This window comes from Rhinichthys klamathensis, unplaced genomic scaffold (genome assembly GCF_029890125.1).
Source record: "Rhinichthys klamathensis goyatoka isolate OS25496 unplaced genomic scaffold, OSU_Roscu_1.1 h1tg000571l_1, whole genome shotgun sequence".
Lineage (NCBI taxonomy): Eukaryota > Metazoa > Chordata > Actinopteri > Cypriniformes > Leuciscidae > Rhinichthys > Rhinichthys klamathensis.
Genome location: NW_026607037.1, coordinates 2328598 through 2344140, shown reverse-complemented (window position 1 = coordinate 2344140; position 15543 = coordinate 2328598). Strand labels below are relative to the sequence as shown.

General features: G+C 37.9%; 1 protein-coding gene across 4 annotated transcripts in view; it reads left to right on the top strand.

Moving 5' to 3' along the window:
* cacnb1 (calcium channel, voltage-dependent, beta 1 subunit) overlaps positions 1 to 15543 on the top strand; it is a 39617-nt gene extending 24074 nt beyond the window's left edge. For 2 of the 4 annotated variants that reach the window (XM_056239847.1, XM_056239850.1), the window contains 9 exons: positions 598 to 665; positions 1805 to 1950; positions 4780 to 4853; positions 4944 to 5009; positions 5225 to 5334; positions 10130 to 10281; positions 11639 to 11734; positions 11982 to 12167; positions 13931 to 15543. In XM_056239847.1, the coding sequence (XP_056095822.1) occupies positions 598 to 665; positions 1805 to 1950; positions 4780 to 4853; positions 4944 to 5009; positions 5225 to 5334; positions 10130 to 10281; positions 11639 to 11734; positions 11982 to 12167; positions 13931 to 14401 (1369 nt within the window). In that variant the 3' untranslated portion in view covers positions 14402 to 15543. Of the gene's footprint in view, positions 1 to 597; positions 666 to 1804; positions 1951 to 3819; positions 3849 to 4779; positions 4854 to 4943; positions 5010 to 5224; positions 5335 to 10129; positions 10282 to 11638; positions 11735 to 11981; positions 12168 to 13930 lie in introns of all 4 variants that reach the window. The other 2 variants (XM_056239848.1, XM_056239849.1) reach the window with 2 other exon arrangements.

The window sequence follows — 15543 nt, the reverse complement described above, 5'->3', positions numbered from 1 at the left end:
ATTGATGAACGAATCATGAATATGAATATATATATATATATATATATTACAGTTTTTATAAAAAAAATATTAAGCAGCACATGAATAAATTACATTTTGAAATATATTAAAATAGAAAATAGTTATTTTAAATTGTAATAATATTTCACATTATTATTGTTTTTACTGTTTTTTTTTATTTTTTATCAGGGCCTCTTTTTGATCATGTTTGAATGGTATCATTGTTTCCACAAAAATGTTTAGCAACACGACAGTTGATAACAATTGATAATAATAATAATAGGAAATGGTACTTGAGCAGAAAATCATCATATTAGAATGATTTCTGCAGGATCATGTGACACTCAAGACTGGAATAATGATGCTGAAAATTCAGCTTTACATCACAGGAATAAATTACACTTTAAAATACATAAAAATATAAAACAGTTATTTTAATTTGTAATAATATTTCACAATATTATTGTTTTTACTGTATTTTTGATTAAATTAAATGCTGCCTTGGTGAGCATAAGAGACGTCTTTCAAAAACATTCAAAAATTGTAATGTTTCCAAAAGTTTGACAGGTTCCGTTGATCTCTCTATCTATTTACCAGTAAGTCCGGTGGAAGCTCTAGTCTGGATGTTACCACAGGTGCCCGGAGGCCCACTCCACCTGGAACAGGTATGATCAGACAGTAATGCTGTGAGTTTTTTGGTTCTGTTGTGATGGAGATATGACATCCCTATCCTTCTAAACACACACAGAACATCGACTCATTACATTCACACTGGGTTCACATTGAATACAATGACAGTTAGATAGAACGTCCGGTTAGGATCCCTTCTGCCCTCTTTCTCTTCCCTCTTATCACTCATTCTTCTAGTCTGTTGTTTTTCTTTCTTCCTTTTCTCTTTATTGTCATCATCATCTGTAATTGTAGTTCGAAATCTTTAAACTACCTGTAGTTTATGTGATCTGTCATGGCTGTGTCCGCTCTGGGAGTTTGATTAATTTGTAATCAGGGGCATTTTCTCAGAGGAGGCAAGTGAAGCAATGCATCCTCGAAGTAATTGAATGAATAATAATAAACAGTACAAAAACAAAACAAAAATAATATAATGTTAATTTACCAATCTACATAAACCATAATAATACAGGTGGTTAAACAAAAAAAACATATGATGAGACCGAGTTCATCGTAAATGTAAATGTTCATCGTCCATAAACTTGTACAATTTTTACTTTAAACTAATTTTACAGGTTTTTACAAGAGCATTTATTATAGTTAATTATTGTTGTTATTGTTTTGGAATCAATGTAAAAAAATAAATAAAAAACTTGATGAGACTGTCATGTGACTTAGTTTAATAAACAGTATGTTGATTTAAACATCAAATGTAATATAATATTATTTGTTTGTTGTTAGTTCGGTAAATTATGTTCCCATAGTCCTTTAACCCATTAACTGTAAACATCAAATGAAACTGGAACATGAATTTATAATTTATTTAAAAACCCAAACTCAGAGAAAGGACTTCACAACACATGCCACTGTTTGTACTTCTTTAAAAGGTTGTTTCTTTTTTTTGTGCTTTTTTCACTTTAAATCACCTTCTGTGTTCTTTTCATCGCCTTTCTGACTTAGCAAACTCTGTACATCATGCTGCTGTTCTTCCTCTCTTCCTCATCTCTCATTTTCTGTCCGTTACCCTTGTTTCCCTCTTCTTTCACTCTCGTTTCCTTCTCTATTTCTCTTTCTCCTCCCCTATCTTGTTCTATCCCTTCATTAAAACCCGCCCACCTCCCAATCGGTCCCCTAGCTGACTTGTCCTCGGGGCTTTATGACGATGCTTTGGATTCGGATGTTGAGGAGGTGGAGCCTGCTGACACCCGTGACCATAAGGGTGTGGGCGGAAGTGTCACCTCCCCTCAAGGCAACCTACCCCGCCTCCCTTTCTTTAAGAAGGTAACCCCTGGTGATAACCCCAGAATGCATCAATAGACAGCCTCAATCACATGTGACTAATAATCAGACTCGTTCCTAACCGAGCACCTTTTGTGTCTCTGAAATATGTGAGAAATCTTTGCTGTTCGTGTGTTTGTTTGTGTTAAAATTCACATTTAAGGGACAGAGTGAATGCATTATTAAAAGTATAGTTCAGCCAATTATGAAAATTCTTTCATCATTTACTCACCAGGTTATATATGTATATGTGTGTACAAAACAAAATATTAGGAATAATAGTGTAAGATGTAAGTTGTCACTGAAAAACGTACCCTCGATTTTAGATGTGGTTTGAATATGTGCATTCACATTTGTTGTGCTGTGATCAGTAACAAAATATGAAATCCAATCATGTTTGGCATTATAGATGTAAAACCAGGCCCGACACATCCTGACCTATTTGAATGTACGCTGACATGAAGTTCTGAGAACTGCACCAGATAAGAATTTAATTCAAAAATAACAATGTATATTTTAGTCTTTCCACATACAAAAGCTATCACTTGTTTTCAGAACACTTAAAGCTGCAGTCTGCAGTTTTTCCTCTTTGTCGCCATCTCTGTTCGAAATCTGCAATTGCAGTCATTCGCAGAATTATTAACTTTACGTGAGTTGTGCCTCGGCACGGCACTGTGCGAATGAATCCAATGTTTTGAGGAGAGTGTGCGGCTGTCAATCACCGCGCCGGTGTGGATACTGGCATTCAGAATCACAGATTTTTCTTTTTGGAAGTATGACCAACATAAGATTGTTCACCCTAAAATGTCATCTGAACAAGTAAGTACATCCACTTTTGTTCTGACCAACTAACTGAAAAAAGGCATTGCAGTAAATCGCGCTGATTAAATCTAAATTAAATCTAGATCGTTTATCATATCACGTCAAACCATGAAAATTATACTTTGTTCTCAAATTGTTAATGTTAACAACATCAGTATTGCGTGACTACATTTAAAGCCCTTCAGATATTTATCCATGTTTTCGCATGGGCCGGTTGCAGTCTCTTTTTCCAAACTCTCAGTCCAAAGTCTTTTGCATTTTACATAGTTCATAGGGATAGTTCACCCAAAAATTCTGTCATCATTTACTCATTTACTCACAGATTATACATTTACTCCCTCAAGTTGTTCCAAACCTGTATGAGTTTCTTCTGTTGAACACAAAAGAAGATATTTTGAAGAATGTTGGTAACCAGACAGTTGATGGTAGCCATTGAGTATTTTTTTTTTCCTACTGTGGACGTCAATGGCTACCTTCAACTGATGGATTACCAACATTCTTGAATCTTTACTAATATCTTATTTTGTGTTCAACAGAGGAAATAAACTCATATAGGTTTGGAACAACTTGAGGGTGAGTAAATGATGACAGAATTTTCATTTTTGGGTGAACTATCCTTTAATATATTGTGCAGTCAGACTTTTATGTTACTTTATTGGTGCTGTTTATCATTTCTTCACATCCTTTTGTGTTCCACTGAAGAAAGTAAGTCATACAGGTTTGAAACAACATGTGGGTGAGTAAATGATGACAGAATGTGCATTTCTGGGTGAATGTAGATAGAAGACTCACAAATCCAGTAATTTGAGTTAAGACTTGTGAGACTGTGCGTATGCTGGGAGAATTTTACTTCAGATCAACCTGAATGAATATCTAATTCTTTAGAAGTTCCATCATTTCTTCATTTGGCCACATCTGAATTTTTTTATTCATTTTCTCCCAGCATCCTAACTGTATTAACAATTTGTCACTAACAAGCTTCTGTTTGTGTGCTTGCTTGCCCTCTCTCTCTTGCTGCGTTTGTGTGTGTGCGTGTGTGTGAAATGATAGGTGGGCCTGCCAAACAGAAACAGAAATCGGTGAGTCATAGCAACAACAAACTTTTGGTTTTGTGTTTCTGTCTTTGCACTTGTTGTGACGATATCTGAGTCTTAGAGCTATTGTCATAGTGTCCCTGCATCAGCTCAGCAAATACTGTGAATGTTTTTCAGAAAAGGTCAGAAAAGACAAATTCTTCTATGCTAGTTTGCTTCTCTAAAGACTTAAATGTGATTTGTTGTGGCATATTGGCACAGGGCTTCTGTACCAGTCCTGTGCACAATAAAATTGTTCGGAAAGGGGAACAAATGTCAGGTTGTATTAGTCCTAGAGCTCTACAGGACATATTCATCTCATTCAGATTGAATCAAGAAATGAATGAATCTGGCCCATGTGTCCACCCACATTTGTGGACATAATGCCATCCTCTTGCACATGTTCACAAGATGAGGCAAAAACACCCTGACAGGTTTCCACGGTTTCCGTTTCCATTACTGGTGTGTGAAATAGAGCATAGCCCACGCATGTGACTGCTGTCACAATGGCTACTGACACACAATTACACATGCACAGATGCCCGACTGGGAGAATTAGAATATTCAAAATGATGACATTATATTGTAGTTGTTCCGGTTGTTTTTAGATATTCCGGTTGTTCGTAACTCTAACTAGCCCATTGAAACTTTTGGTCAGTCATATATTATATAACAGGGGAAAAGGAGTGGGAGGAGCCACAGCAAATGGGGATCAGTTGAGCAACGGATTTCTGTCTCTGTTTTTCTCACACACACTTCATGTAGTGAAGGACCCTCAGCAGGACATGAAGGGGTCTTATCTTAGATTAAAGTGATGATCTGTCAGAGGAGGGAAGGGGAGCTGTGCATCCTAAAAGTGGTTCTTTATAATTCAGATTTATACACTGAATGTCACTGAAGAGGCTTTTTGTGTGTGTGTGTGTGTGTGTACTTTCAGATGGAACATGTTCCTCCTTATGATGTGGTGCCTTCCATGAGACCCATTATTTTAGTGGGACCATCCCTTAAAGGCTACGAGGCAAGACAATATTTCTCTCTCAAAAACTGTCAATTTTTAATTTTAGTCATTTAGTTCATGTTGTTCAGTTTTGTGTTTGTTACATTACAGGTGACAGATATGATGCAGAAAGCACTCTTTGACTTTCTAAAACACAAATTTGAAGGCAGGTTGGTATTAAAATATGCATGTCATGGTCATAATGAAGACATGAAATATAAAAAAAAATCCCATCATGAAATTTGGCAAGATTTATGTTATCAAAGAAACTGTTAATATCGATGGCAAAGTTCTGTGTGGGTTGTTAATGATGGAAATACCACAATACACTCGTTACATGGTATGTAATTGGCATACCATGGTTATGGGTTGTTGTTTGTTCCAGAATATCTATCACCAGGGTGACAGCAGACATCTCACTCGCCAAACGTTCCGTCCTAAACAACCCCAGCAAACACACGATCATCGAGCGCTCCAGCACCAGGTCCAGTCTAGGTATGAAACACACCTGCACACAAATGTGAAACTGCATCTGAAAGAGCTCCATCATTTGGTCATAAAGCCTGAACAGACTGAACATTTGGTTTAGCAACAGGCTGAATGACTAAAATCAACAAATATTTTGGACTCATGTTAGTCCAGACACTTAAGAGCAAACAAAAAAGTGAAGCAAATTTCAAAAAGCAAAGCTATTCACATTGAGAGCAAAACAAACAGTCTGTTTGTTGAGATGAATGAAATGCATTCATTCTGGTATTAAGGTATAGTTGGTAAAGAGAAAAGAAGAAAGTCACACACTATATTTAAATGTTTTCAATAGGAAAATGTAAGACAAAGAAATAAATGGACTTTTTTGTTGAATATGTGATCTCTATGAGAATAGACATTTAGACTACTTTTATAGAGTACATTTTTTCTCTAGTGTACACCAGTACACATTCTCTCTGTTTCCTAAATATTTTTCTTAGTGTTTCCTCCTCTTGCTCTGTTACGTCACGTCTGATCTGGCGTTTTCTCTTTTTCATTGTTCTCTCCCGCCACACCATCCCACCACACATTTCTTTCCTCTCTTTCTCTTCACGTCAGACGTACTGGGTACGTATCCAATCATCCCACCCTTTTCCCCTTCATGACTATCCATCTGTCGATTCATTCATCTCTCCATCCATTTATCTAACTCTACGTCCATCTGTCCTTTTACTTAACCCTCTACCTTGAGTTTGGTGTGAGCAGTCTTAACTTGTTGGTTGTGGTGTTATTAACTAGAAGTAACTACACTAACAACTTAAATCCATAAGTTCTGTCATTAAACTCTAGATGATGCAGGCTGATATGTCCTTAACTCAATCTGTTTACAATCACATTGTCTTAAAAGGACACAGCTGATTGGTTCCTGTTGCATCAGCAACTAAGGCTGTGTTTACACTTGGCATTAACAGGCGATCACCGTGATCCGATCATTAGCCAATCAGGACATGGTGCGTTTACATTTGTTCACATAAGTAGCCTCTGTATCTGGATAACTGATCGGATTTCTGTTTCCTGCATAATATTTAAATTAGATCTGTGGCACGACACCAGATTAAGAGTAATGATACCAATTAAACAATATACCAATTGCTTTCACTCACTCACTTTACTTTCCTGTGCAATCTCCAGTTAGATCAAATTAAGTTTTTTGAACGAAGGAATACTTCCAGAATTGATCATACAAAAATAACTGGGTTGATCATGTTAAACAAGTGACATCATTGATCATCTGGGTTTAAGGTTATAGCCTGCAATGACTATATTGACAGAAATGGGAGATTGATAAACATGCTGAAACAATTCATTCAACATTTAAAACATAAAAAAATCAGATTCCGATTATTCCTCTGCAAAGCAGCGTGCAGCTCTTCATTAAGATCTCATGACTGACTGTGATTGTACAGGCGATCGCCTCGTTCAGATAATGTTGCACAATTAAAATGAAAAATGACACACATAGTATCATGTAAGTCTAAATAAACTGTTTTAAAGATGGACGTTTATTGTAAGGTTCAAATAAGTTTAGTTTCTTGTCTAAACTGCGTCTGGCCATTATTTTCTGACAGCCATGCACACGGGGAGACTGGGCGGGGATTTATATGACGTCCACCTGAATGCAGGCATGATGGCTGGATTGCGTTTACATTACAATGAGATCCGATTACAATGCGAACCTGGACACGCTGATCGGATAACATTCCGATCAGAAGCGCGTTTACACTTATGGTTTACACTTGTCTTTTCAATGTGTATGTGGACAACATCCGGATACAGGTCGCATGTTAATGCCAATTGTAAACGCAGCCTAATGTGTTTGCTGCTCATCTTTCAAATACTTGGTAAGTGTTTGCTGTAGCAGTTTGCAGCACACTTTCAGAAACCCTCTACCTTCCTCAGCTCCATCTGTATAGATTTGCTACGGGTAATTCATGTGTGCTATATTGTGCAGCATCAGTATGTATTCTTACATGCTCACAGCAGCGTGTTGTGTATGTATTGGCAGTAGCAAGTCTCATACTTGCTCTGTAGCAACAGCAATAACAGCAGCAGCGTAGCAGATCTATTCTGCCAAGACCAAATACATTAACAACTTCATATCCACTACCATGCCAAAAACTCTAAGAGTTGTCATGACAACACTACATTTTTTAGTAGCCCGAGTGTTTTAAAAGTGTAGCTAAAGTTATTAGGGGCTTTGGCACCGGAAGAACCTTTTCATTGTTCCTAGAACTAATGGCGGGAGTACCCGTTTTTTGGCGTGTTCGCACCGCAGGAACTGAACAATTTTAGTTCTAGGAACGCCTTTTGGGGGAACTAAATTAGCTCCTACTTTAGAGTAGGGCCTAACCCAGCACAATAGGAACAACCAGTGACGTAAGTGTACGTTGATTGGCTGAACGCACGTGAAACACCTGCACCCGCCATTTAAAAAAAAAAAGCAGTGTACACACACAGTTTATAGCCTATATATTTACTCCACAAACTAACTCTACGAACATGGAAAACAGTGATAGATGGGCCTCTTAACCTTTACACTAAGGAGAAAATCCAACGCAACTTTGAGGAGACCAAGTGAAACATGATTATGTGTTTCTGCTCAGCTAGCGACCTTGACCATCAACCACACGGCAAACACTAATTCTTTTTCATATACTGTCTACTTTGTATAACAGTTCTATCTAATAACGTATTAGACAGGATTGTTAAACAGATCATAAACTAATGAAGATGGAGAATGGGAGCGCTGTGTGCTCAGGCGTTCTCAGCGCCGTCAAAATAAACGTTCCAACAACAAGCGCAGCTTACGTCACTTCACTTGCATTCACACCTACTGGCGGTGTGAATGCAACCAGGAAAAGGCCCTAGAGGAACCACCCTGGTGGCTAGTTCCTATAACCAAGTTCCTAGAACTACCTGGTGCGAAAGCCCCTATTGTTCCCAACACAGCGTGTAGGGTAGTAGTGGAGTTTTTTGTCATATTGTATTGTGCATCTAGATGTAAAATTTAACAACCTGAGACAACAATCACAATAAAACATTCCGAGTAACTTTTCTCTCTCTCAAGTCATATTCATCAATTTAGACCCCAGTAACATGCATCTTATGTTACATCAAGTGACAATGGGCTAAGAAAATGGGGCATGCGTGCTGATATTGTTTACATGACTAAAATTAGGAATCCTACATAATATCTTAAGATATTAAACAGATATTTTTATTTAATATTTTTGCTGCAATAGTTTCAATGGCTTGAAAAAAATGTTTTTGGAAGGATGTAAAATGTAAGAGGAGTGCGTACCTCCACTACAGTTCAAAAGTTTGAGGTTAGTAAGATAAAAAATAAAAAAATTATTCTGCCAGGATGCATTAAATGGATCAAAAGTAACAGTAAATGCAATTGTTACAAAATATTTCTTTTTTAAAAAAATGCTGTTTTTTTTATTTTCTAGGAATCCTAATGTATATACATCACACATTCCACAAAACTATTAAGCAGTAAAAACTTTTTCCAACATTGATAAATAAGAAATGTTTCTTGAGCAGCAAATCATCATATTAGAATGATTTCTGAATGGTCATGTGACACTGAAGAGGGGAGTAATGATGCTGAACATTCAGCTTTGCATCACAGGAATAAATTACATTTTAAAAATGTATTAAAATAGAAAACAGTAATAATGTAATAATATTTCACAATATTGCTGTTTTGATCATATAAATGCAGGCTTAGGGAGCATAAGAGACTTCTTTCAAAAACATTGGTAGTGTATATGTAAATTAAGTGATAGATTTTGGATAACAGTTGACCGGACGTGTGTTCAGATTATGCTGTACTCTGAGGGGTCCAGGAGTTGTTATTTTGGTGTATTTGGGGGCAGTTAAACACTGCTGTTTCTCATTATATTAATTAGGTTGCTTTGTAGTTGTATTCAGCTGTGTTTTAAAGTTTAAATATACTGTCACCCTAATTGAAATCCTAATTTTTTTGTGCCAGAAAAAAAGTGTTCTGATTTCATTATAATAAAATATGTTAGTTTAAGAGACGTTGCCCCTTAAATAGCACTACATTTAATTAAAAAAATGTAATGGTAACATGACTAAAAAAGTATGATGGCTTGCTGATTTTTTTTTACATTCTGAAAAAATGACTGAATGCATTGATTCTGACTCACTGTAAAAAGTGTGATGCCACTTCACATATAGCACTTCACACCCATACATATCCATACTCAAACACACGTACTGAACACACTACAGCTAACTGCTGCTTTCTACAGACTGCCATAGATCAATGCAGAAAGCTGCACATAGCATGCAACCACTATTCTGGAAACTACCATTATACTGTTCAGCGTTCCATTTACTTAAAGATTAATGGAACTAAACTAGCACATGCTCACACATGCATATATTCGAGCAGACCATAAAAACCCCCACGTGCATGATATGTACTAACATGGGTTTGAGTGTGAAATAAAAGGTTAGTCTTTCTGAAATTCATTGTTTATTAAAATTTGAGGTGTGTTTGTGTGTGCTTTCAAGATTCTCTGATATACACTGCAAAAAAACAACCACATATTCCAGAACCATTACCTGAAAACATTTATTAATACCATAATGCTGTTTTTCCATTATTTTATGTTATTTTAAGAATGTTTTGATTCTGCAGTGTTTAGATGAAAGGTGAGATGTACTTGTGTGTGTGTGTGTGTATTTTATATTAATAAATTATGCTAGATACATTTTTTTCATCTGGCAGCTGAGGTACAAAGTGAAATCGAGAGAATCTTTGAGCTGGCTCGGACGCTCCAGTTAGTGGCTCTGGATGCTGACACAATCAACCATCCATCTCAGTTGGCCAAGACATCACTGGCACCTATTATAGTCTACATCAAGATCGCCTCTCCAAAGGTAAATATTAGCTACAATATACACACTACCGTTCATAGGTTTGGGGTCAGTACGATTTATGAAATGTTTTTTATCATCATAATTTAAAGCTGCAGTCCGCAGTTTTTCCTCTTTGTCGCCATCTCTGTTCGAAATCTGCAATTGCAGTCATTCGCGGAATTATTAACTTTACGTGAGTTGTGCCTCGGCACGGCACAGCGCGGATGAATCCAATGTTTGAGGAGAGTGTGCGGCTGTCAGTCACCGCGCCGGTGTGGATACTGGCATTCAGAATCACAGATTATACTTTTTGAAAGTATGACCAACATAAGAATTTTCACCCTAAAATGTCCTCTGAACAAGTAAGTACATACACACGTTTGTTTTGACCAACAAAGGGAAAAAAGCATTGCAGTAAATCGCGCTGATTAAATCTAACGATCGATTATCATATCACATGAAACCGTGCAAATTATACTTTGTTCTCAAATTGTTAATGTTAACAACATCAGCATTGTGTGACTACATTTAAAGCCCTTCAGAGATATGTATCCTTGTTTTCGCATGGGCCGGTTGCAGTCTCTTTTTCCAAACTCTCAGTCCAAAGTCTTTTGCATTTTACAGCGGGTGAATCTCCAGTTGTTACTGGTGATTGTCGTTTGAACCTTTCTGGATCCGCCATCAAATTAATAAGTTTAATTATATCAAGTGCTGTGAGAAAAGGCTATAAGTCTCCACCTCCAACATCCTCACACGCAATATAGCCTACTAGCCGAGACTCCTTCTTTATGTGAACAGATGTGACGTAATGACACAAAGACATGCTCGAATCTCCCCCGGAAATCCACCAGTACCACTGGAATTAAAAACATTATTACAAGCTTACCGTTTTGAATCGAGTTAAGGCAAGCAGATAGTTTTGAACACTGGCTGGTTATGTACTTGCTCAAAAATTTATTTTGGATAATTTTTAACCCAAAAATGTTACGGACTGCAGCTTTAAAATTTTCTATTTATATATATTTTAAAATGTACCGGTAATTTATTCCAGTGATGGTAAAGCTGAATTTTCAGCATCATTACTCCAGTCTTCAGCGTCACATGATCCTTCATGATTATTTATTTTTGTGGAACCCGTGATACATTTTTTTTCAAAAGAACAGCATTTATTTTCAATAGAAACTTTATAGTTACATTATAAATGTGTTTACTGTCACCTTTGATCAATTTAAAGCATCCTTGCTGAATAACAATATGAATTTCTTTCACAAAAAAAAATCTAACTGACCACAAACTATTTGTGTTCATCACAATGTATTTGAACATAATTATTGGATGTACCGGTATATTTGCTCTTCTGTTTCCCCCTCGCTATCAGGTGTTGCAGAGGCTGATAAAGTCCAGGGGTAAATCTCAGGCCAAACATCTCAACGTCCAAATGGTGGCAGCTGATAAACTCGCTCAGTGTCCTCCTGTGAGAATATGACTTGATTTCTACTGATTTACATTTATGTACACTTTTAGGTCTCCCTTCATTCTTTGTTTCTGAGACACATACAGCATTTTTAAAATGTGTGTACTCACAGATTCAGTCTTATCTAGTCATATGCAAAGATAGCATAGATAACGGATAAAACTTGTGTAATTGTCCCCAACATGTAAACTGCACATTTGCTTTGCACACTATTTTCTTTTGAAAAGTCTCCTTTTCTCTCTTTCAGGAGCTTTTTGACATAATATTAGATGAGAATCAGCTGGAGGATGCATGTGAACACCTGGCTGAATACCTGGAGGCCTACTGGAAGGCTACACACCCTCCGAGCAGCAACCCACCCAACCCTCTGCTCAATCGCACCATGGCCACAGCCGCCCTGGCAGCCTCGCCCGAACCCGTCTCCAACCTGCAGGTACAGGTGCTCACTTCCCTGCGTCGCAACATGGAGCTCCTCGATGGCTCCCCCGCTACAGGGCAAGGGCAACAAGAAGAGGAACATGCCCTCTAAAGACGGGCCGGGCTTACAATTGGATATTGAAGGGTCCAGAACCCATCTCCCAATCACTGAAAAGTAACGATGGCTGTTCAAGAGATAGAAATGCCCAACTGTAATTCTGTTGTCTGTCTCTGCTCCTCTCCTTTGACTGATCTCTCAATGATATAAATAATACAACATAGACACGAACAAAACATCCCATAATCATTAGTCCACCACGTGCCACAGTTCACACAAACACACACTTCACCCCTCCCCTCATTTGATTTGCCAGCCGGCCTTTCCAATGGCTTCCTGTCGTCTGGGAGACATAGTTCAGATCGCCACCCTCTTCCAGGTTGCCATGGCACCATCCCTGAAAAACCCACTCATATCCATTATCCTATTAACACTGAGCCGAAATTCTAACAGGAGCTTGCACACATGCATTGACGCCCGTGTTGTTTACCCAAGTTAAATGAAAGTGTGTGTTTGTGTGTCTGCATGCAGAAGTGAGAGACAGCGAGTGAGAAAGTGAGTGAGTGAGACAGACAGAGGATGGATCAATGCCTGTGTGTCAGTGTGTGTGCGTTTTCAGAACTGTCTCACCACAATCTGAACAAGAAGAAATGAGCATCCATCTGCTCAGTCTTTACCGTTACATAGTTGTCTAGGAGACCAAAGTTACACAGCTAATTTATTCACAGGGCACCCTTAAATATAATTAAATACTGAAATAGCTTCATTTGATGATTTATATAAATTATATATAATACGTCCTATGTTTATAATGATTTGAAAATAGAAAGAAAATTAAAAACCTATATAATAAATTAAATGATAAAAGATCAAATAAATGTTGGTCAATATTTTGAATCAATTTCATTTGATAATTTTATATAAATGTTATATATATATATATATATATATATATATATTATATATATATATATATATATATATATATATAATTTTAAAATAGAAAAAAACGTATGATAACTTAAATGATAAAAGAGAAAATAATTTTTGCAAAATTTCTGTATATATTTTTTCAGGTTGCAATATCAGATAACTTTTGACTCCAAAGATGACTGATCTAGAAGCCCAATTTTTTTTTTAATCATCAGCATTGAAAGGAGCTTGTATTTATTGTCTGATGGGTTTGATATGGCCACTAGATGGCGCTAATGTTTAGTTTTTTATTATTATTATTATTGTGCATGGTGTGGGTTTGTGTCTGTAGTTTGTCAGATGCCTTTAACTTTCTTGTTTTTGAAAACATAAAAGGTATTTCTGTGTATTTTTAAGTAAAGCGAGATCCTTTATTATTGCATAAATGTAAGGTTTAGTCTTTTTTGAAATTATCCTTTTGTAGCATGCTGTAGAGGTTGCACTTATAAATCAGAGGTAAATATCCATAGAACTTTTCATAGCTTTGTGCAACGACACAAAGCATAAGAATGCTAAATATCTTCTCACTACCAGTTTTTTGCCTTTTTCCCCTAAAAGCATGAGTAAGGAATGTATTTTTATTGGATGGACATTGTTGCCTGGAATGTGTTGAAATATTTTATTTTAACTTGTAAGGTAAAAAGCTGACCTCTAACCTTTATATTAACATGCCGCTCGCTCTGTTTTTATGTGTGTCTGCATGTGCCTTGGCCTGTCGTGGTGTGTTTCGGGGGTGTGGCTTGCTGTAGGGGCCATTCCTGGTGCATGGAGAACAGAAGAGGGAAGGGCCTGAACGTGGCAGTCTCCAAGACTACCAGAGCGACCTGGGTGGGAAGCAGCCACTGCGCTCTTCACGCAGCCAGTTACAAACAGGAGGACGAGGTCTGTCCCGGCAGGACACGTTCGATTCCGAGACCCAGGGCAGCCGGGATTCCGCTTACACCGACGACATGGAGACCGATCCGTACGAGGAGCCGGACCCGTGTCGCTCGTACCGCCTAAACCCTGCCCACCACGCTCCTCGCCAGGCCTCCTGGGAGGACGAAGGGGCGGAGCCTGACCAGGAGAACCTCAACATGGTCCCACCACCAGCCAATCAGCACCAGCGTGGACGAGGCAAGCTGAGGGAGCGCTACTGTCAGGACGCAGAGAGTGGCGGGGCGACCACGGGCCGTAACCATAGCCAGGAGGAGTGGAGCAGAGATGTGTACATTCGCTAGAGCAGGTTTACCCGAGAGGAGTTGTTTAGAACGACACTAAGTAGAATCTCTATAGTTGGATCTGTTTACAACCCAGAGAAACACACAATCATTGACAAACGCTGTACAGCTAACACTCACGACATTCGCATTGCGCTAACAAAGCTCTCGGTCATTACATATTTAGTTTCAAGCTGTTTTTGAGGAGGAAGAAGCTTTCTTCATTCTGTTTTACTTTTGTATAGTACTGCATGACTTTCCTTGCTGAGCATTAAACACGATTCACAATGTATAACCAAAATCTTGCAAAAGTAAGGGTGCGTATGTGCGTTTGTGCATCCTCTGTAGTCTTAAACAAGGTCTTTCTGATACACGAAAGTCTTGGGAGTGACCCACCAGTTTGATTTCCCAGACTACACTACTGCAGAGCGTGTTTTTGCGTCATATTTTATTCTATTTATTTTATTTATTGAGTCTCAAAAGGTCTATCCAGTCTTTAGCCTGCTAAAACCTTTACAGAGCTCCGCCGCTGCTGTGTACTCCTCCAATCCAGAAGGGGTGCTGTGGTGCTCACATGTTATAGTTCAATAGGGCTAACAAGTGCATCAAGACGTTAATCCAGATCAGCTAGCATTTATAAAAGGCTAATATGCAAATATAAATAAGACACACATTTTCAAACTAAAAGCCCAAAATGTTTGAGACCATTAACACAAATTGCTTTGTGTTGATTGTAACCGGCTCTGTCTCGTCTTCTGTGCCTGCTCAAGGGCTTTTAACATTTGTGCCGCTACTGTACCACTGCCATTGGAAACATGTTCTGCCTTATTCACACGTCAGTCACACATGCCAACCAATCACAAGTGCCGTAATCTTTCATCAGGCCACTCCCACCGTAAACATGGTGGGTTGTCTTAACTCAGTGCAACACATGGACAGTTGTTGTTATTGTTGTCATGTGTGATAGTAGTCTACACTACCATTTTACCTTGTTTAAAAAAGCGATATGTTTGCACTGCTAGTCATTTTAAGATTAAACTAAGTGTTTATTGCATGACAGTTTAAGGAATCACTTCACAGTCTGAGAAGCTGGAACACAGTTACTCTTGCAAACTCAACACTGACATACACACATCCTACTGCCAAACTAATGCTACTGCTAC